The 22,784-nt window shown below is 42.8% G+C and overlaps 2 protein-coding genes across 3 annotated transcripts; both read right to left on the bottom strand.

Moving 5' to 3' along the window:
• Positions 1–4,014: 4,014 nt before the first annotated feature.
• Positions 4,015–5,488, bottom strand: LOC139369447 (protein rolling stone). Its single transcript, XM_071108711.1, is given in 5 exon segments — positions 4,015–4,035; positions 4,330–4,829; positions 4,973–5,097; positions 5,099–5,202; positions 5,381–5,488. Coding segments are annotated over 5 exon segments (858 nt in total).
• A 1,199-nt stretch (positions 5,489–6,687) lies between these two features.
• LOC139371053 (RNA-binding protein 5-like) lies at positions 6,688–19,615 on the bottom strand. Of its 2 annotated transcripts, XM_071111097.1 has the most exons (25): positions 19,353–19,615; positions 18,965–19,021; positions 16,185–16,353; positions 15,869–16,021; positions 15,607–15,676; positions 14,264–14,337; positions 13,159–13,242; positions 12,923–12,983; positions 12,669–12,740; positions 12,421–12,581; positions 12,214–12,311; positions 11,975–12,062; positions 11,800–11,868; positions 11,574–11,649; positions 11,352–11,455; positions 11,091–11,226; positions 10,896–10,987; positions 9,297–9,497; positions 9,041–9,193; positions 8,625–8,705; positions 8,216–8,410; positions 7,905–7,979; positions 7,698–7,801; positions 7,403–7,532; positions 6,688–7,179 (listed from the first exon to the last, which is right to left on the bottom strand). In XM_071111097.1, the coding sequence occupies exons 2-25, from the start codon at positions 18,979–18,981 to the stop codon at positions 7,054–7,056; spliced, it is 2,589 nt and encodes an 862-aa protein (XP_070967198.1). In that variant the 5' UTR covers positions 18,982–19,021; positions 19,353–19,615; the 3' UTR covers positions 6,688–7,053. The 2 variants fall into 2 exon arrangements, with proteins under 2 accessions (XP_070967198.1, XP_070967199.1); XM_071111098.1 differs by lacking the exon at positions 14,264–14,337.
• Positions 19,616–22,784: the final 3,169 nt, after the last annotated feature.

The following is a 22,784-nucleotide window of genomic DNA, read 5'->3' as shown; positions in this document are numbered from 1 at the left end:
TCACCAAGACACTCAGCAGGGTCGCCAGAGGACACGGGACAACGCCTGTCTGATTTGTCAACATTCTCAACAAATCAAGACGAAGTCCTTGCAATTACTAAGGGTTAATTAGGTGACATGACTGGAAGGTTATTACCGCAGGTGAACTGTATCAAACACGCTTCTTACATGTTCATGTTGCGGGAATGGAGTCATGGGTAGTCTGGAAGGTTGATTTAGTATCACAAGGTGACGTTCTTTGTGCTAACCTTAATTTAAACTGTAACACTGATGTGATTTTAATGCAGACCCTCATGCCCTAAAACAAACCTACGCTTTCACTCTTCTAGCGCACATCCCCACATTACAATTACAGATCCAAGAATAGCCAACTGGAGAAATCATTTCATGCAGAACTTTGAATGTAAATTTGAATGACAGAGAATGAGTTTTATTCAAGATAGTTGGCTCAGTGTTTAGGAACTAAACTGTATAAATGCATACTGTATATTAGTCAAGGAGTGCTTTTCTGAGAGACACTGCCAATGGTTTCTATCTGCCTTGACAACCTTCACTATAGTACAAATCTGCTATAGGATCAGAAGTCATTAGAAAAATGGACATTAGAAATGTGTATATGTAATCCCCTCTAAAACACTCTGGCCCCTTGTAGTGGTTGTTATGGAAATACAGCAGGGTGACTGAAATATGTCCATTCATAGCCTGGCCCACTACAATATGCAAGTCACGACTCACCTACTACACAGCATGGTATTCAGTGGGACAGCTGGGATGACGGGCGCTTGAGCTTGTGGAGTGTGACCGGACCCTGACAGGAGGTGACAGTTGTGTGGAAGTTGCTGTTTCTCCAGTCTGGTGGCAGAATAAGATAGACCTCCATTTATAATGGTCAAAACCCTCTGTCTGGAGAGATCACAGATCATGCTCTGGAAATCTGGGAAAAATCGAGGAATATGTACTAAGGCAAAATGTCAGTAAAGATAGCATCTCATTTAACCCTTTCTTCAGACTTCAAATCTACACCCATGACTGTGCATCTGTGGCTATTGTGTTAAATAAAACTCCTTGTAAACTGATATGATGCATTCCAGCAAGTCCCCAATCAGTTGTACTAAGATGACAACTGCCAAAATGTTACCATTTACCGTCTGCAGATGGAATAGACCTCTAATTTTGTCGCTGTGGTATTAATCAACAAGGAGATGAAAGCTGGCTGTCACTGGACTGCCTTAATGTCACTTAATCTGCTGAGGCCTGGCTGTCACGCTGTCAATCAGAGAGGAGACTTGGGGCCAGCTTGGGCTGCAGGCCAATCTGGTCACACACCACCTGATGTGATTGTATGAAAGCAGCAGGAATTTCCCTGAGCTATTATCCTCATCTTTGATAAGTAAATGAAACCGGCTCGAATAAACCATTATTTGTGCTGCCGCTTAAAAGCCGAGTTACAGTAAAGAACTTGGGATGTCACGACTTGCCCCCACTTTACACTAATCCACCCAATTCAGGAGGGAGACTGGGCTACTACCAGTACTACCAGTCCCCAAGTGCTGGGGGATAGAAAGGTGTGTTGTAGTGCTCTTACCTCCAACTGATGGCATACTAATATGAGTATGGTACATTTTGGCTATAATGTAATGTGTCAGTTCTTTATGTGACAAACGGATAAGGAATTGGGGGGTGGTTGCGTGTAATTAATGGGACTTGCGAAGCAAATGTCCCATTCTAAATCTTCATCATACTTTATATTATTTTTCTTTGGAACACTACTCCTCCTACACTGTTTAAGCTAGAAACGTCATTCAAACTTTAAAACGTGCCGATTGCTCTGAAATAGTATGCTTGTATACAACGTTTAGATATCTTTTATACTTAAAAAAAAAAACTATTAAGCTTTTTTAAAACTTATTTTTGTCCTCCATCCACTTTCATGGGATTTCCTCAGAATTCTAAAGGGCCATTGTGACGACATGACTCCCAACATTATATTCTATTAACTGTAAACAATGTAACTTTTGACACAAATCAGCTACTTTGACCACTTTACCAAAAACTTTGAACGCATGAAATCGTCCTTTAATTAATTAAACAGAACAATTAACAGAACAGAACAGCTTCTACCATTCAAGAGGTAGAGCCGTTGTAGTAATCTATCAACTGCTGTCATTAAAGATGCAGTAAGTCATGTCAGAAGCTAGCAGATTCATTAGTTACCAACAACAGCTGCAGATTCCAATAAAACTCCATCATGTTTTGAAGTTCACTTTCCTTGCTTTGTCTAACAACACTACCACAAACTTTTGTTAGGCGGCAGGTAGCCTAGCGGTTAAGAGCATTGGGCCACTAACTGAAAGGTGACCGATTTGAATCTCTGAGCCAACTAGGTGAAAAATCTGTTGATGTGCCCCTTGAGCAAGGCACTTAACCCTGGATAAGAGTGTCTGCTAAATTAGCACGTTTCTCACACTGGTTTTAGCCATCGAGGGAGCAGGACTGCCCAGGTAATTGCAGGGGGTTGCCTAGCAACACATGCCTTGGAGGGAGCTGTCTTCATAGCGCAACTAATTTCCAATACTAAATGTATTGAACTTGTGTGTGTGCACGGTGCGCGCGCGTACTGTATGTCTACACTTTATGTCGCCGTTTGCGATGATGCTAACGATAACCTTCTTCTGGTAAAGATGGAAAGGCTTTCCCAAAACCGCCTCAATTAAATGTTAACTACAAAGTAGACCATGCCTACCTAGCAGAATAATATCATGATTATTTGCATCAATACAGTGGCCAATTGTTAGCAAACTCTGCAATCACATGAGCGCTACAGAAACATCGCTAACAATGGTCTCTTGCTGGTGCTCAGCTGCATTAAAGGGTAACTACACCCAAAAATCTACATTTAATAAAACATTTCCAGACCTCAAAAGTGGTCTCCTGATGTCGTTTAAGTATTGTTGTTTTTCTATTAAAAGTGTGATTTTGAGGGAAAACCTGAAGAAAAAAAAAAAACTGGAGAAACGGAGAAAATTACATTTAAAAAAACTAAAACGGACCCTTTATATGCTATGCTCAGTTAACTTGAGTGTCCCCCCTGGAAGCAGAGGTGCTCTGAGGGAAGGGGTTCCCCCTTTCCGGCCCTCCTCCCACTGATCGCTCTGTCATCAAATTAAGTTGTAAAAAATAAAATATTTGACTTGTTTAAAACTTCAACAATGCCTCATTGTCTTCTGTGCTCTATTATTACGTTGTCATATACTGTGGTATTTTAGTAGGAGAGTATAAAAAATGTAGTAGTCCGAGTGTAGTTATTTCTGATGAAATGTGTGATCTAACTTTCCCCTCTATCCAAAGTAATAAGGTTGATATAGTAGTATATCAAAGTAATCAGACCAATTATTTTACATTTAACTTTCACTATATTTTAACTGCTTTGTTTGTTTTGTTTAAGTAAAAACTGTAATAACTTCTTCAACGACCACAACTATTATTTTAAACAGGTAGAGCAAGTCCCACAATTTTCTTAATGTCAAATTACCATATATTTTCTTCATTGCTCTTATTGCACACCAGTCTGCTCACATAAGCCTCATTCATATTTTAGACTTCATGTGCAGCTGTGTTATTTGCTTTGTGTGAGGATGGACAGGACAACAGTGGCCTGTGTATTCTGCAAGTAGGATCCATCCACAGTTTTGTAGTTTTGATAAAATATGCAATTTAACAAACTTGTACAATATTCAGAAAAAACAACAACCCTAAAACCAGCATGTTATTACTGACTTGTTACTCCCACTCCCAACTTGAGCCTACTCTAGAATCTCAGTGTTAATCATGTAAGCTGGCTAATTTATTGATCCTACTATGTGAAATGACCAAGGCTGAACACGGCGATCAAAGCAACTAATACTGTTACTGCCCCCTGGTGATACAAAGTCTAACATAGTTTGGCCACTGTGATGTTACCTTTTGGATCAGGCAACTATAACACCACACACTACAAAGTGAAGAGAAGATCTGTTAAGCATCGTATTGTTTGGCCTGACAGGGACCAGACAACACAGATGGATGACATTATGCAGAACATGTAAAACAACATGGCATCAAGCTCTATGTTAGTTCAGACTGGACCTCAGAGGTAGACAGTGACAGCACTGTAGAAATGACTGGTGGTGGATGAGAGTAGGGACTGAGTGGCCCCATCGCCGCAGACCTCTCCCCTCCTCCTGGGGGTTAACACTGAGGAGAATGGGTCCAAGAGGGAGACCGGCACCGGGCCGCCCGCTCCCCCCACCACCAAGCCTCTCTGCACAGCCCCAGCCTCTCTCCCCTTACCCTGCCCGCCAGCTGCCTCCTCAGCAGTTGCTCATTCCACACCAGGAAGTGACAGAGGGGAAAGCAGACCAGAACAAAGCAAAGCACACACAGAGTGGCCACCAAGGGGCACCCTCCAAAGTCCAGTAGCTTGTAAATGTAGGGCTTTCCACTGAGGTTGGTTTGGCCTGCCAGCCAGTAGACCACAGCAAACAGGATGTAAAGACAGCCAATGAGGCGCTGATAGAGGTAGTGGGCCAGGTAGATGGGCGTTGCTGATAGGAGAAGGTCCAGCAGGGCCTGGGCAGAATTTCCCACGTGCATTTTGAGGTTGAATGGGGACAGAGGGTGGTGCTCCATGGGGTAGTCAAGGCTCCAGTAGAGGAAGGACACAGCGAGGCAGAAGGCACACATCAGGCTGTGGAGGAACCACTGCAGTCTCGGGAGATGAAGAGGAGAGAGGGGAGAGGGAAAGGACCCAAGGGCTCTTGCTCCGATTCCACGCTCTCTAGTTTGGTCCCCTAAGAATGAAGAGCAGATATCAGTCAGTTCATTAGTTTCGATAAAGACCAATTCAATCAAGAAATTCAACTTTAACTTAAAACAAAAAGCAGCATGGGCAGCCATCTTATTATCATCACATTTCTGTCTGTGAGCATCCTACCTCCAGAGCAGGTCTTTCTTTGGTCCCTGCTGTGGCACTTGACTAGGACTGTGGCACAGGCCAGGTTACAGGGAGCAACCAGGTGGTAGATGACCATCAGGCAGTAGGTCAGCTGGCTGAAGAAGCCACTTGAGATTGGAGAACAGCAGGCCAGAGTACACACACCAAATCAGGGTGTAGAGCAACATGAAGACCCTGTACAGCAAACAGACCCAAGGGGCTATGCCCCACTTTGGGAGAGAGGGACAAGAGGACAGTCAGTAGTCTAATTTGAAATACAAAGACTACACCTGTTGCCCTTGGACAAGCTCAGAATCCCCAAGCCTACAAAAAGAGGAGCCTGATGGTTCCGTGTGTGAAAATTAATCTTAGTAGATCAGCATGACTGACATCTGTATCCATAAATACCTGTGGCTGCAGCAGGAACTCTGATCTAGAGAGCGAAAGGTGGAATTTGGTCAGGGAAAACTCCTCCTTGAACTCCTCTTTACAGCATTGCGTCCAGCTCAGACCCATATGGATCAAAGTAATAACACCTGTCCTCCGAAACTCCCTTAGATCACCATCTCAAAGACCAAATCAAGGGATGGCTTGATGCAAAACAGACAACAGTCACGTCACAGGCCTTGTCTCCTTAATCAAGTTAGCCGTCATTAAGGTTTTTAAACATTTTTTTAACCTTTATTTAACTAGGTAAGTTCTTATTTTCAATGACAGCCTAGGGGCAGAACGACAGATTTGTACCTTGTCAGCTCGGGGGTTTGAACTTGCAACCTTCCGGTTACTAGTCCAACGCTCTAACCACTAGGCTACCCTGCCGCCCAAGGTCTCATGACTTGGCTTAAGTTGACAGGACAGAAGGCTCTATTGGATTCACCACACATTCCAGCCACTTTGGCTATTCATCTAATGAGATAACTTCATTACACTGATCTGTCACACTCTGTGATGGTTAAATCCATTATCAACCTGGTGCATAACACAAATACGTCTGAGACGTTGATCAATTTAATTTGGATAGAATACTGTTAATCTATCAAGAGGAAGCCAGGTGAGATCACATACATATGTATATAGAACATCTGTCTCCTCTGACATCGGGAGCCTGTTGGAAAAAGGGCTAAATTGTATGCTTAAGGACCAGCATTGCTCTTTCACTACTCTCCATAGACTTCATAATCATGTGCATTCCACACCTCTGTTCAATGGAACCTCTATATCTGGTAGTCCAAAACCACCAAATCAGATACTTCTAACTCTAAACAGGTTACAGTAATATCAAACATTCCTTGCAAGAGTTTACCTTTAGTCAAAACATTACCATAAATCACAATTTGTCAAAATTGTCATACCTGTTCTGGTGGATACACTCAAGCCAGGCAAGGTGAGAAGTAGTATTGAAGGGTAACATTGGGGTTCAAGGATCCAGCGAACTGTGCCAGGAGGAGCAGTTCAGCAATGTCCAGTGAGTCAGACAGGCTGTGGGGAGGGGCAGCCCTCATCACAATACTCCTAAAAATGAAAACTTCCCTATCAAAATCAAAGTGCCTCTGTGACTACAGTGAGTGAACAATTGAAAACGTCAGCACATATGCGAAGGATTGAGACTATGGCAACAATACTGTAACTTGAAGCACATGTACAAGGATTCACAAAATCAGATTATGTAATTAAAAAAGTATTCTAAAATTTGAAAAAGCAGATGGAGGCACGTAAACACAAAAGTCAAGTTTAATTCTGATCTCTCTCTCAGACAAACAACCAAAGAGGAGCTTAGCACAGCCACATTTGTATTCCATACAAAATTACAAACTGTACAGAATGCTATTGACAGCATTTTATATGGAAGAAAAAGGCAATAAAGAAAGCTTTTTTTTTTACTAAATAAAAAAAATACATTAAATAGAAGAACTAGCTTGGCCTGTGAAATGCCCAATATCTTCATTATTTATAGCTGTTGTACAAGGCCACAGAGGTCATAAATAACACATTGTTCCTCTTGTTCTTGTCATTTTCACAGTGGTGAGGATAATAGGCAGGTAACAGGGATTGAGGATGGAGTGGATGGCTGTAGTATTTGTTCACTCAATCTCAGTGAAGCGTGCAAACATGGCTTTGCGCACGGCGTCCTTGTAGGTGTCTGATGCGGAGAGTTCGTAGTTGCTTCCCTTGATGCCCAGGCCTGTGCCCTTGGTTCGTAATGAGGCCTGTGGGGAGAGGGCAAGAAGACGCTTATCAAAACAGACAGATTGGGTTCAGGTACCCCCTTAGGTACACCTGCTAATTGGCCACACATATACAAACTCAACACACCGCCATGCACCAACCTGACCTGTCAGAAAATAGCCCAGTGACAAGAAACTACAGGCCATTTCAGCACTCTGCACATGAAAAAGGCCTCTAATTTCTCATTTTGGCTGCATAACTCACAGAGATGGGTGCAGTGATGCCCTGCTGGTTGCGGCCCAGGCCCTTGCCCTCCTGCCAGCCCATGGCCTGCAGCATCTTGTTCCCAATGTTGTCACTGGTCAGACCGTCTTTGGTGGGCTGCTCGTAGTTCCTGTGTGTCAGGTGGTTGATGAGAGGTGAATTAATCAAACAGTATCAATAAAATGTAATTCATTTATTTCTGGTTACTTGAATTGATCAAGTATGTAGTTGGACAATAAAATTCTCGAAACGTGAGACCCCCTGCTTTTGTGATAGGATTGGTTGAAGCCCTTACACTGTGGGGGCAGGAGGCTGATAGAATTTCTTCTTCTTGGGTGCTGGTGGTTCAGGAACACCATACTTATCCCTTCTTTCAGCAGCTCTGTCTCTGTACTTCAGCTACACAGAATCATGTCAACATAACACAAATTATAATCATTGAAGATCTCGGCTTTCTAAAAATGTTCCTGTGAATGTCAAATCTTCAAAGAGTAAAGCCTACCTCCATCTCTTTTCTCTCCAACTCTTCCAGCTGGGCCTCAGATAGTTTGGATCTTTTGTGAATTTCCAAGTTTTGCTAAGACAATAAAGCAAAAAAAAGGGGTTAATACTCCCTGGGAACTATGCAATTCACACATTTAAATGCCATGACTAGTCTTGGTATGACAGTTCAAAAGAATGTGTGTTCTCACCTTGCTTATGCTAAAAGGCAACTGCACACCCTCAGCAGATGGCAGGGCCAAAAATATCCCAAAATATTTCCCTCCCCCAGACTCAGAGATTAAAGTGCCATTCTGCTGCTTGCCATCCTACCTTGTGCAGGTCTGAGAGCTGCTGGTGACGCAGCAAGGCGTCTTTGCCGGGGAACTGCCTGAGACAGAGCAAGCAGGCCATCTTTTTCCAATCTGTCAGCTTGTCTGACCCCTCATCACCCACACCTCCACTCTCTGGGTTGGCTGCCTCCTCTGAGTCACTGTCCCCACCAATGTAGGCTGCCACCAGGCCACTCTGCAACACACACAAACCTTTAACTATGAAGTGAGAACCATGCCCCACAAGCCACTGGAGAAGTGAGGACTGGGCTTTCCAATAGGGATAGATACAAAGTGATTCCACATCTCACCACCAGATGGCCCAAAACCACTAATAATCCAAGCTGCTATTGTCTTTCTCTGTAGTCGAACAGTAGTGTTTCACAGTGCCATCTCAGCTACATCCTTACCTTGGCTACTGGGATTTCCGGTTCTCCATTCTTCAGCAGCTCATTCATCACCAACGGCTGGGTCTCAAACCCTGCACCATGCTGGAGGAGCAAAACACAAAATCAGACACTTGCATTTACATTTGAGTCATTTAGCAGACACTCTTATTCCGAGTGATTTACAGGAGTAATTAGGGTTAAGTTCCTTGCTCAAAGGCACTGATAGATTTTTCACCTTGTCGGCTCAGGGATTCGAACCAGCGACCTTTCGGGTTACTGGCCCTACACTCTAACCGCTAGGCTACCTGCCACCCATTGACATGACACCAAACAGTTCATAATACTTTAATTGAGATATGTATCCCAGTACCACCGCTGTGACATGATTTAAGAGCCAGCTACAGTATATTGACTCAGAGGGTTCTAATCATGAGTACCTTTTTCTCAAAAAGGGTAGAGAAGCCTGCATCGGCAGCGGCAGCCTCTCTCCGGTCCTCATCCCTGCCCTGCCCCAGGCCCTGCAAGCTGCTCTTGATGCTCTCCTTCTGCTTGTTTAGGCTCTTGGCCCATCGTTCCATGTCTTTGGCTATCTGAAATGGGAGACAACAGAGTTACTAACATATCTCACTACATGCATTAGTGCTTCAGTATGAGACTTCCCATGCTTGCAAGAGGTGCTTGTCTGCCTGTTACCTGCTGGGCAGACTTGCTTTTGGGCTTGTCCTTCTTCTCCTTGGACTCTGTGCTGGATGAGGCTGTTGAGGAGGCGGAAGCCTGTTCGGAGCTGGAGTCTGCTGCTGCTGCTGTTGTTTCTGCTGCTGCTGGTGCAGGGATGTAGGTCTGTGTCTCACTGTCCCAGTACAGGTACTGCTGGGTCTGGGAGTTGAAGTAGTACTACACAGAGATTTAAAATACATAATAATGACACATCAATCATGATCATTTCCCTGATAAGAAGGAAGTCTATAGGGGTGAGAGAGTAGTTACACTGTCTTCAGAAAGTATTCAAAGTGGAATTAAGTTTTCAGAAATGTTTACAAATTCAAAAGAAATGAAAATCTGATATGTCTTCAGTCAATAAGTATTCAACCCCTTTATTATGGCAAGCCTAAATAAGTTCAGGAGTAAAAATGTACTTAATAAGTCACATAATAAGTTGCATGGACTCACTGTGTGCAATAATAGCGTTTAACATGATTTTTGAACGACTACCTCATCTATGTACCCGACACATACAATTATCTGTAAAGTCCCTCAGTTGAGTAGTGAATTTCAAACACAGATTCAACCACAAAGACCAGGAAGGTTTTCCAATGCCTCGCAAAGGGCACCTATTGGTAGATGGCTAAACGTTTAAAAAAGCAGACATTGAATGTCCTTTCGAGCATGGTGAAATGATTAATTACACTATAATAATGTTTTTTTTATTACACTAGAAATACACCCATCACTACAAATATACAGTCCTTCTTAAGTCAGTTGCCTGAGAGTAAAGAAACCATCCCAGGGATTTCACCATGAGGCCAATGGTGACTTTAAAAAAGTTAGAGTTAAATGGCTGTGATAAGGCACTTAAGTAAAACTGCAAAAAATACAATACTGAGTACAACCAGTCATATTTTCAAGCATGGTGGTGGCTGCATCATGTTATGGGTATGCTTGTCATCTGCAAGGACTAGGGAGTTTTTGGGGGGGATAAAAAGAAACGGAACACAGCTAAGCACAAGCAACATCCTAGAGGAAAATCTGGTTCAGTCTGCTTTCCAACAGACACAGGGAGATTAATTCACCTTTCAGCAGGACAATAAACTAAAACACAAGGCCAAATCAACACTGGAGTTGCTTACCAAGACAACATTGAATGTTCCTGAGTGGCCTAGTTACAGTTTGACTTAAAATTGTCTTGAAAATCTTTAGCAAGACTTGAAATGGCTGTCTAGCAATGATCAACAACCAACTTGACAAAGCTTGAAGAATTGTAAAAATAATCATGTGCAAATCCAGGTGCGCAAAGCTCTTTGAGACTTACCCAGAAAGACTCAGCTGTAATCGCTGCCAAAGGTGATTCTAACATGTATTGCCTCAAGGGTGTGAATACTTTCTGTATTTAATTTTCAATACATTTGAAAACCTTTCTAAAATCATGTTGTTTTCACTTGGACATTATGGGGTATTGTTTGTTGATGGTTGAGCATTTGTATATTTTTTTTAATCCATTTTGAATTCAGGCTGTAACACAAAATGTGGAATAAGTCAAAAGATATGAATACTTTCCGAAGGCACTATACATACCTGGCTGTTAGGGTCGTAGTACAGACCAGTCTGTGGATCGTAGTAGTACCCAGATGACTCATCATATTGGTAAGCAGAGGTGTCAGGAACAACTGGTTAAAAGAAACAGTAGATACATTGTATTGAATGACCTTCAGGTATTCAATGTATGGCAATGACGTTCAAATTAAATAAAGAATGGAAATCCCTTCTTACCAGATGTGCTGTCAGGGAAAGTAGCAGCTCCAGGGGAGGCTGCCAAAGCAGCTGCTGCTGTTCTCAGTGAAGAGGTGGCAACTCTGGAACTGGTTGCCTGTGGTGGCACATCAATCTGCCCAACTAGTTGGTGCGCCTGTGGGTGGAAAAACAACAGCACCACATGTTCAACTGCTGCACTCATCCGTATTGACAACACCCGATTGAGCAGCATGTGTGTAACAAGCATCATAAATGTTGATGTGAGCCCTTAAGCGCTACCTGTATGGTAGGCTGGCTGAGGAGGTGATGTTGGTAGATCTGTGTGGTCTGGGAAACAACCACACCTGCTGCTGTAGGGACCAGGGCCTTCACTCCTGGTGCAGCTGCCATTAAAATACACAAACCATGATTAAAGTCATAACATAAACCAGACAGTCTGAGTCACTAGTTGTAGTGTTAAGACGCACTGTGAAGTAGACGTCGGTTTATTTGGATTCTCACCTCCTAATATTCCGTCTCCAGGAGCAGGATCCAACACAGCAGGCTGCTGAGGCCACGACAGATAATCCTGCCCATACTGAAAGACAAATATTATACATGTTGCTTAAAACTATCTTTAAAGTTCAATTTACTGACTATCTGTCCCTGATGCACAGCTTCAGGTTTAAAGAGCATCCCCCACTTGGTGTGAAACGATGAGTTGAGTTGGCCTCCAAAGAGTACTGACCTGTGTGTGCTGTGCACAGCCCTCCTGCAAGGAACCATAGTCTGTGGTAGCACCCAGGGCCTGCTTTGGCTGAAAGACGGAAAGAGACCAAGGCATGAGAACAGAGTGGTGGGACCACAACTACATGATTTAGATAAAGTGACATGAGGTGCAGAGGGAGTAGTCATAGTTATACCTGGCTGGAGGACCACTGAGCAGCAGCAATGGCTGTGCTGGCAACGGAGAAGGCACTGACTCTGTTTCCATCTGGCATCAGCAGGTCTCTGTCGGGGAAACACAAAGAAATGAGATCTGGATTTTGGTGTGGGAGGATGCATGTTTAATCTTCTTGTTCCTATGGTGCTTTCCTATAGCTGTGTACGGAGTGAGTATGTGGTGTATTGTTTGGTAAAGGGAGACAGAGTCATGACTCACTTCCTGGCACTCTTCGCATAATCCACCCCAATAGTCTTCCCATCCAGCTTCAGAGGGGGCTGCAGGCCCTGGAGGATTGTCAGTAGCTGGGAAGCCTCCTACACAGGAATAAGAATAAGGATTGCAGACATACTGTCAACATGAGACCTAACTTAGCCAATCATATTACAATGACAATGTGCATCATTCTGATGACAACACGCATACCAGTGGAGAGGAGAGCTGTACAAAGGCGAAGCCTCTGTTCTGTCCTGTCTGTTTGTCCTTGATCAGACGGATGTTGCCCGGAGAAAGGATGGCGTAGGGAGCCAGGGTCGTCATGATGGCCTCAACGCTGGAGAGGGGAGCGATGTTTCTCAAGATGATCGCTGTCAAGAAAATAAGAGAATGTTCCTACTCTTCCTATCAATAGCCACACACAAAGGCACACAGAATGGTTAGAAGATGGTACTCACTGTCACCACAGTAGTCTCCAGCTTGCTTAGGCTCTAAGTTCCAGTCACTGGGGCCAGCAGACTCTGACCCCTCTGTTTAAAACACAATAGCAAAGTAGTTATATCAAGGCCCACCCCCAGCAACTATGATATCACCTGGGATTGGCCACTGGACTTTCACATCAAGGGTCTAGAATGTGATACTTGATAATCACTGGTCTCTTTTGCTGAGCCATCCATATTGGGGATGCAAGTATGAACACCGGGCTACTTACCTACTTTGACTGCTCCACATCTGAAGCACCTCAGCCTCTTCCGGAAATTGTACAGACCGCACTGCAAGCAACCGGTTACATTGTTTTCACTCAGTTGAATTAAACTTTAACGACAAAATAGTGTATCTAGAAACATTGATGGAAACTATGAGTGAAACCATTTGGCAACACAAAACAGAGAAGGGATTTGGTCTGTGGAGTAGGAAACATGGAGGTGGAGAAGAGGGGATACTTACAGCATTGCAGAGCCAGTTTTCAAATGTGTGTCTCCGGTTGCTGTAGTGCATAGCCACACACTTTCCCTGGATCATCAGCTTATTCTGTAAGATCAAAAGCCACCAGTTATTTTTGCTTCCTCAACTCCTAGCCACACAGTCAGGTGAGATTCTCATACTATCACACCCCATGAGCGAGCACAGCCGGGAAGGGAAAGAGTTGCTAGGTTCACACTCGCTTAGGTACAACCCCTCAGAGAACACAGGGGTGAGTAGATCAGACAGAGACACATGGAGGGAGAGAGAGAGAGAAGAGAGAGAAGAGAAGAGAGAGAAGAGAGAGGAGAGAGAGAGAGAGAAAGCTATGAGATAGCTACAAGGGGAGGTAGAGATAGAGAGCTAGAGAGAGAGAGAGAGATAGAGAAAGGGGAGTGCATGTGCTGGGTAGGATTCTAGCAGTGTGTCGGACCGGAGTGCTACCAGCCCGTCCTTGGCCCATTCCCTCGTCTTCGGTTTGAAAGGTGGAGTATGTGTAATGGGCCAAGAGACTGAGCTGGAGCAAAGTGTGCTATGTGGAACCCTGCCCTTGGGGTAGCCATATCAAAACATGGCTATGTGAGACACCCAGAACCAAAGAGCATCTAAACTCTCAAAGTAAAATCCTTATTTTCTTAAAATATACACTTATTTAGCTACACAACAGCACACACAAAATGAGCTACCTCCTCTTTTGATTGCTTAAATCCAGTCTTCATTCCAAATGTTAAAAATGTATAAGTTGACACTTTGTATGGTGAGCTTCAGAGGGTCCAATGCTAATCTTGCACATTTTTATTGTACAGGAATTATTGTAGACTATTTTTTTCTGTCTAACCTGTTTAAACTAGAATCTCTGTTAGAATAATCCATCTAGTTCATGATATTATAAAGACAACTTAAAGAAAGAAATCAGATTCATATAACAAAAGCGTTGGTGCTGTCCTTTGTCTATGTAGGACCCTCAGCTCTCAGCAAATGGTCACTTATACAGCAAATTTCTCAAAGGTCAGTCTCTCAAGACATCTGTTTGTTATTTTGGGCTCTGATCTCCAAGACAAAATCTAGACTTGGCGATTGTTGAAGCAACCTGATTGGTCTCCATCCATCGGGTAGCATCTTGCAAGTGATAAAACTCCACGAAGGCGAAACCTCTGCTTATACCTAGAGACAGCATTCAAATATAGACGGGAGTTGTGTTAGTCAGAGTGCTTTGGCACAACATTCAAACTCTGTCACAGTCTGCTTCACAACCCATTACAAGTGAAACAGTGGGATTTACTTTGAAGAGGGTAGGGGAGGGGTAACCTTTGCCATAGCATGAAAGCCTTCAGATGACAGTGCTTGGACCACACTTGACTGATTGCCACGCAAAGATGATACGATAAGATGTGAAGTGTTAAAAATAAAAATAAATGAGACAAGTACACCCACTTACCAAAGGGGTATCCTACGAAGCACATTTGAGGAGTTAGCGAGGTAACTTTGGTCAACTCAGAGTTCAACTTGGGATAACCAGTCACATGAAAATGGCTCACCTTTTAGCCAGGTAAATTACTATGGCAACGAATCCTTCAGAACTAACCTGCTCCAGGGCAGGCTAACTCAGGGCTAACTCCACTTACCCTGAATGAAATGACAGAGCAGAGAGTTGAGGACCAGTGAAATCAGATTCCCTCTTGCAAAGATTGATTCATCATCCCCTTCATTAGGAAGACGACGGAGTCAATATTTTATTAATCAATTTTTTTTTTGTTAAAATATCACATTACACTTTTTTTTATGACAGAACGCATTTTAAACTTCATGCAATGTAAAACATTTGTATGACTTAATAAATTAAAAAATATCGATATGAGTGAGGAACAAGGGTGCTTGTGCATTGATAAGCACACCAAAGACAGCATTAATAATAAGTAATAAAATAAAGATGGCACTTCTAAAAGTATATTTCACACCATAGCCTGCTGAATTTGCAAGATAACTTTTCTTTCATTTTGAGTTCGGCACAAATGAAAATGTGGCACTGACTCACCCATGGATTGATGTTTCAGCATTGTCTCAATGAAAAGTTTGTAGCCATGTGCGACATGCACACACAGTTACAAGCCTGCTAGAGTTAGCGTCAGACGGACAAGCAATATCCACTGTCGTAGTACGGACGAAGACTGAGCTGGAATGTGAAGCAAACTGAGGCTGGTCAGCTTTATAAAAACCCTGAGTACATCTAGCTTGCTTCGAAGGATACCCTTATGGTCTCAATCTCATCTACAAATAAAAACAATCCACAAAAGAAAAGACCCACTGGTGTAGGTGTGGTGAAGGTTCCTTTGCTATGGCAAATATGATTGATATTGGAGGCAAGGTGGCGTGTGTGGGGTGGTAGTGTGTGTGGAGCCGAATCAACCTGAGGCTCCAGACAACAACTCTCACCTGTCCTCTTCTTCATCAGCCGGATGTCCACAGGCTGGGGTCCCTGCAGCTGCTCAAGAGCAGCCTGGATCTGAAACACAGGAGGGGAACATTCAGTGGGCCACGGTTCACTATATTCAAGAGAGGTCACAATCCACAATGTATGTTTCCTATTATACACATCAATACTGCATATGACATGCTAGCCTCTATACGCAAGCTCTGTGAAGCATATATTATCAGTTGTTATATCAGCGTGCGGTTAGGAATAAAAAGGACCTACAGCTTCCTCTGTGACATAGAGGGACAGGCCCCGGAGCATGATGGTCTTGCTCTCCTCCTGCCCCAACTCCATCTTATAATCCTGCTCTTGACAATCGCCATCAGACTGATAGCCATCTTCAGACCTGTCACTGTTGTGGCGCTTTCGCCTTCTCTGCAAGAAGAAAACATTTGTTAACTGAAGAGGGCAAGCAACATTACATCTGAGAACAACAGCTCTTCATGGCAAACAGCCCAGTACAGAACATGTTTTTGATGAATGCATGTCCAAGGTCAATGAGATCCCCATGACCGTAACTTGATTCCTCGAGTCTCACCTCAGGGCCGTCTCGCTCTCTGCGCTCATCAAAACGGTCAGTGTGTCTCTCGTCACTCCAGCGCTGGTCATAATCCCTATCTTGCTCTCTGTCCCGTCTTTCACGCCACTCTGGATCATCTCGCCCCCGGTCTGACGCATACCTCCCACTACGCTCACTTCGGCCAAACCTAAGCACACAAGGTAACATGATTCATGTTCATATTCAGCTAATGCATTCCTAGCTCAATAATGGACTAAAGGAGCCAAACGTTACTCCTTATAGTCCAAGGACCTTTACATGTTCTGTTTAGAGGTGAATTTTCTCTGGAAGCCAAAACAGCCAAATACTCCAACTAAACGTGAATCGATTCTCAATTGCAGTACGGTTCTAGCAACATAAAGCCCTGTACTTTCATATCAAAATAATTTGACAAATGCTAAATATTCACTGTTTTAATACAATTGCAGACACTATTTTTCCAGTGACAACACAGGTGTTCGTAGACGCAGATAGCTAATTAGCACAGGTACGCCTCTGTCTTCCGTCCGTTTACAAGCCCTGTAACATGGAAATATGGCCGTGTGGGAACCCTCACTCTATAAAATGTATGTGGCAATTTAACCTTTGATTTCTTGCTGATATGAAAGATACTTTCCTTATGTTTCCAAAACCATACTGCAAGCGATGCGTTTTAATGTACAGAACTAGCGTCAGGCCCCTTAAAGCTGCAATATGTAACATTTAGGGCGACCAGACCAAATTCACAATGAGTTATAGATATGTCATTCTCATTGAAAGCAAGTCTAAGAAGCGATAGATATGTTCTGTGAGCGCTATTTCTATGCTTCCGGTTCTTATGTTTAGTTTTTGCATCTTTTACTTTCGGTTATGTACACCAGCTGAAAATACAATAGTTTTGGTTATTTTAAAGATATTTCACAGCGGTTTAGATTGTACAATTATTATACATTGCTTGTTTTGTCACAAACTGAAATTAGGCGAACTAATCGAATTTTAGCAACCAGGAAATGGCAGAGCCTTTCTGCATATTGCACCTTTAACAAATCACCCAAGGACAGAAGAACCTATTGTCAATAGGCGCTAAAGGTACTTTGCATCTATGAATGGGGCATTCCTAGAAAATACCATGTTTGTCAGAAGAGTGCATTGCATTCAGAGATAACAACCCTACCTATACACTTGTTTACACTGAGCTGCACTGGGGTCGGAATTATTCACGTAAACACCGTACTTTGTTTATCTTAAATCGGCATAAGATCATATTCGAAGTAAGCATACGCCGATTAAAACACCTGGTTTTCTGAGCAATCTTTCAAATGATTAGGAAATGTAAACAGCTTAAATCGGTGTTCAAGCGGTGTATTTGATCTAAGCACGTGCCAGCACTGGGTAGTGCAAGCCTCACTCTTATGCGAGAGTTAAATATGCATCTTATATATAGTTTACACATACAAACTTTATATGTCCGAACTCAGAATCAAATTGTCTTTGCAAAAATAACAGTCACCATAGTAGAAAACGTATTTTGTTTGCGGATTTTCTGCATTTATCAAAAGTCCCATCAGTAGCCTGACTTCAGATGTGTCCATGTAAACAGGATAATTAGGGAAATCGTTCTTCTGGTACTGCATGTAAATGTTTTAAATGACAAATGATATACTGAACAAAAATATAAATGCAACATGCTACAGTTCATATGAAGAAATCAGTCAATTGAAATGAATGAATTAGGTCCTAATCTATGAATTTTACATGACTGAATAGAGATATGAATCGGTTGGTCAAAGATAACTTTAAAAAAAAAATGGGCCTCTGGATCTCATCACAGTATTTCTGTACATTCAAATTGCCATTGATAAAATGCAATTGTGTTTGCTGTCCGTAGCCTATGCCTGCCCATACCATAACCCCACCACCACGGGGCACTCCGTTAACATCGTTGACATCAGCAAACCGCTCGCCCACACTACGCCATACACGTGGTCTGCGGTTGTGAGGCCGGTTGGACATACTGCCAAATTCTCCAAAACAACGTTGGAGGCAACTTATGGTAGAGAAATTAACATTACATTCTCTGACAACAGCTTTGGTGGAAATTCCTGCAGTCAGCATGCCAATTGCATGCTCCCTCAAAACTTGAGATATCAGTGGCACTGTGTTGTGGCACAGTGTTGTGTGACAAAACTGCACATTTTAGAGTGGCCTTTTATTGTCCCCAGCAGAAGGCACACCTGTGTAATGATCATGTTGTTTAATCAGCTTCTTGATATGGCACAACTGTCCGGTGGATGGATAATCTTGGCAAAGGAGAAATGGGATCTTTTATTTCAGCTCATGAAACCAACACTTTACATGTTGCAGTTCAGTGTATTAACCTGACTATCCACAATAATCACATGATTGTGTGCATGTAACCATGCGCTACAATTACATTAAGAAACCATGGAGCCGCCTTGAGATATGGGCCGGAAAATGTACCTCAATGCAGGGACGGGACATGCCACAGTACTCCTAATTGTACAGTTAAAACTGGCAGTATTTCAATCTTCTCAATAGAGCAGTGTGGATAAAGGTACAACCTAGTACAGTAGCATATCCAATCCCGGCATTGAGGTACGTTTTCGATCCATATATCGCACTGTGTATGGTGCCTTAATGTAACTATGACTGCGTTTCGACCCCAGTGCAGCTCAGTGTAAACAAACGTAATGGTAGTGTCGGTATCTTCTGGCAATCTTTACTCCTGAGTCAGGCATAAAGGTCGGAGAAATTCTCACCTCTTGTCAGCCCCCATGTTTCACTGCTGAACAGCAACAGCCAGGTTTACAAATTAACTGTAGGGATGCAAAATGAATGTTGCATCAATTACTAAACTTGTTGAAATGACAAATAGTTAAACACTAATTTACTTCTAACGTTATTGCTTAAAAACAATGCTAGCTGGCTAACTTGGCTATCTAGCTAGCTAAGGATGTAGCAAGCGACACAAGTCTCGGCTAGTACTTACCTAACTAACTGCTATTTTAGCTAGCTAGGTCTTTGCCAAGTACACAGATTAAAAATAACGTTAGCTAGGTGAGATGATTGAACAGTCAAGGATTATCTTGCTAGAACAGATTTGCTAGCAGTTGATAGCAATGTAAAAATGGTAAATTGAATACTTACCAGTTAAAGTATCAAGGCCTGGCTTTCGTGGCCTGTTTTATAACATTACAAAGAAAAATGTATTTCCCTCTGATTCCTTCTTTAGTTTTGTGCCGGCATACAGCTAACGTTAGCTAGCTAGCTACTGTTGTAAATCCAAAGGAATGGGTAATGGTTAGATGGGATACAGTTTGTCAAAAATCCTTTTCCTCATCTAAACGATTTATCCTAACCTACTACGTTCATTCGGTCATGGCTAGAAAGGATATCGAATTTGTCACCGTGACGTCATCTGCTCGACTCGCGCTGATGTAGCTAGAGTTGCGTTGCCTGAAATCGGGAATAGTATATTTATAAACAGGAGAAAAGGAACACATTTGTTGTAAACAAAAAGTATAAAGCGTCTGGACAGAATGTAGAGTTCGAATTTAATCAAGGAGAGATATTAATCTAGGTCATTAGTAAACTAGCTAACTAACGCCTTTGCGTTGACTAACGCGTTAGATAGCTAGCTAACGTTAGTGAAGTAGACATACGTGTGTGTTATTAATCGATTTTAGATTATCCGGCTATAGAGATTAACTACTATTCTAATTTGTTTAATTTATAAAATCTCGTTGTTCCCTATGATGGAACCCTACGCCTGTCAAATCAAATGTATTTATAAAGCCACTAGACTATGGCAAGGATAAACATGCGAGTGATAAGAGGGAAACACAAACGGTAATTAATCTAATGTTTACAACGATGCACAATGAAGGTGATTATGATTGACTGATATTGGGAGGAGGGGATGCCTGTCAGGAAAGGAGAGATAAGAGAAGGTGAGAGTTTGAGAAATGTATGAATGAAATGTTATTTTCGTGTCAAATCGACAATTGGCAACCCATTCCTTTTGGGATTAATTGACACAAACATTACAATAATTCACGATGGTAATGAAATGATCATTATTCTTACGGTATTCTCTGCATTGCGCATTGCATAAAGAGTGAACAAATGTAAGGTAAAAATCAATACACAATAGTAAATAAGGTTATCCAAACAATAATTATATCCCTGGAGCAGTAAAATAATATACATACAGTGTATATACACATACATACAACATATACTAAAAAATAAATACTGAAAAAAAGAAACAGAAGGCAATCGAACCCAGTCTGGCACAAAGAGAAGATTCATATGGGAGACAAGCCTATACACAATCCTAAACTCGTCAAAAAATGAAATGTCCATTTTTCAGGACCCTGTCTTTCAAAGATAATTTGTAAAAATCCAAATAACTTCACAGATCTTCATTGTAAAGGGTTTTCCATGTTTGTTCAATTAACCATAAACAATGAACATGCACCTGTGGAACGGTCGTTAAGACACTAACAACTTACACACGGGCAATTAAGGTCACAGTTATGAAAACTTAGGACACTAAAGAGGCCTTTCTACTGGCTGAAAAAAAACAAAAGAAAGATGCCCAGGGTCCCTGCTCATCTGCGTGAACGTGCCTTAGGCATGCTGCGAGGAGGCATGAGGACTGCAGATGTGGCCAGGGCAATAAATTGCAATGTCCGTGCTGTGAGATGCCTAAGACAGCGCTACAGGGGGACAGGATGTACAGCTGATGGTCCTTGCAGTGGCAGACCACGTGTAACAACACCTGCACAGGATCGGTACATCTGAACATCACACCTGCGTTACAGATACAGGATGGCAACAACAACTGCCCAAGTTACACCGGGAACGCACAAACCCTCCATCAGTGCTCAGACTGTCCGCAATAGGCTGAGAGAGGCTGGACTGAGGGATTGTAGACCGGGAACGCACAAACCCTCCATCAGTGCTCAGACTGTCCGCAATAGGCTGAGAGAGGCTGGACTGAGGGATTGTAGGCCGGGATTGTAGACCGGGAACGCACAAACCCTCCATCAGTGCTCAGACTGTCCGCAATAGGCTGAGAGAGGCTGGACTGAGGGATTGTAGGCCTGTTGTAAGGCAGTTCCTCACCAGACATCACAGGCAACAACGTCGCCTATGGGCACAAACCCTTCGTCGCTGGATCAGACAGGACTGGCAAAAAGTGCTCTTCACTGATGAGTCACGGTTTTGTCTCACCAGGGGTGATGGTCGGATTCGTGTTTATCGTCGAAGGAATGAGCGTTATGCCGAGGCCTGTACTCTGGAGCAGGATCGATTTGGAGGTGCAGGGTCCGTCATGGTCTGGGGCGGTGTGTCACAGCATGATCGGACTGAGCTTGTTGTCATTGCAGTCAATCTCAACACTGTGGGTTACAGGAAAGACATCCTCCTCCCTCATGTGGTACCTTCCTGCATGTGGTACCCTTCATCCTGACATGACCCTCCAGCATGACAATGCCACCAGCCATACTGCTCATTCTGTGGGTGATTTACTGCAAGACAGGAATGTCAGTGTTCTGCCATAGCCAGCGAAGAGCCCGAATCTCAATCCCATTGAGCGCGTCTGGGACCTGATGGATCGGAGGGTGAGGGCTAGGGCCATTCCCCCCCCAGAAATGTCTGGGAACTTGCAAGTGCCTTGGTGGAAGAGTGGGGTAACATCTCACAGCAAGAACTGGCAAATCTGGTGCAGTTCATTAAAGGGGGAGATGCACTGCAGTACTTATTGCAGCTGGTGGCCACACCAGATACCAACTGATACTTTTTATGTTGACCCCCCCTTTGTTCATGGACACATTATTCCACTTCTGTCAGTTACATGTCTGTGGAACTTGTTCAGTTTATGTCTCAGTTGTCGAATCTTATGTTTATACAAATATTTACAGATGTTAAGTTTGCTGAAAATAAACGCAGTTGACAGTGAGAGGACGTTCCTTTTTTTGCTTAGTTTATGTACACACATGCCATTTACCACATAGAAGCTACATTTTTTAATATGTTTTATTCCAGTCTTTTTAACTAAATTTTCCACAAACGGAAATACACAATGGACAAAAAAAACTTTACATTTCTCCTCATCACTTAGCCACATTATGCCAGGGTATATGTGGTGTGCTTTCTGGAATAAGAGCAAACGTATATCGTGGTATAAAGGATAATAGAGGATCAAATGAGTTTCATTTTCTTTCTTTGAGGTATGTGTTAGAAAGGGACAACAGAAGAGAACCACAATATGCAGGACTCCTTGTTTCCCCAATATTTAAGAAAACAGATGGCAACAGGGCTGTCTCCTACATAGCTCCTCTTTTATGTGGAAGAATCAGACTTGGTTTCAGTCTTGTAAATTAAAGTAACGTTACGTAGCCAAGCATTGGACTAATAATCCTTGTCTGACCATGAATGGCCCATATGGGCAGAAGCCAATCGCCTGTTGCTGTCACATAAGGCAGCTTGAAGTACAAGTAGCCTGTACTCCTGGACAGGATGCTAATTCCCACTCTCAACTGGGATTCCATTCCATTGACTATTATGGGGACT

This window comes from Oncorhynchus clarkii, chromosome 17 (genome assembly GCF_045791955.1).
Source record: "Oncorhynchus clarkii lewisi isolate Uvic-CL-2024 chromosome 17, UVic_Ocla_1.0, whole genome shotgun sequence".
NCBI lineage: Eukaryota > Metazoa > Chordata > Actinopteri > Salmoniformes > Salmonidae > Oncorhynchus > Oncorhynchus clarkii.
The sequence above is the reverse complement of the archived record's forward strand: the minus strand, read 5'-3'. Positions and strand labels throughout refer to the sequence as shown.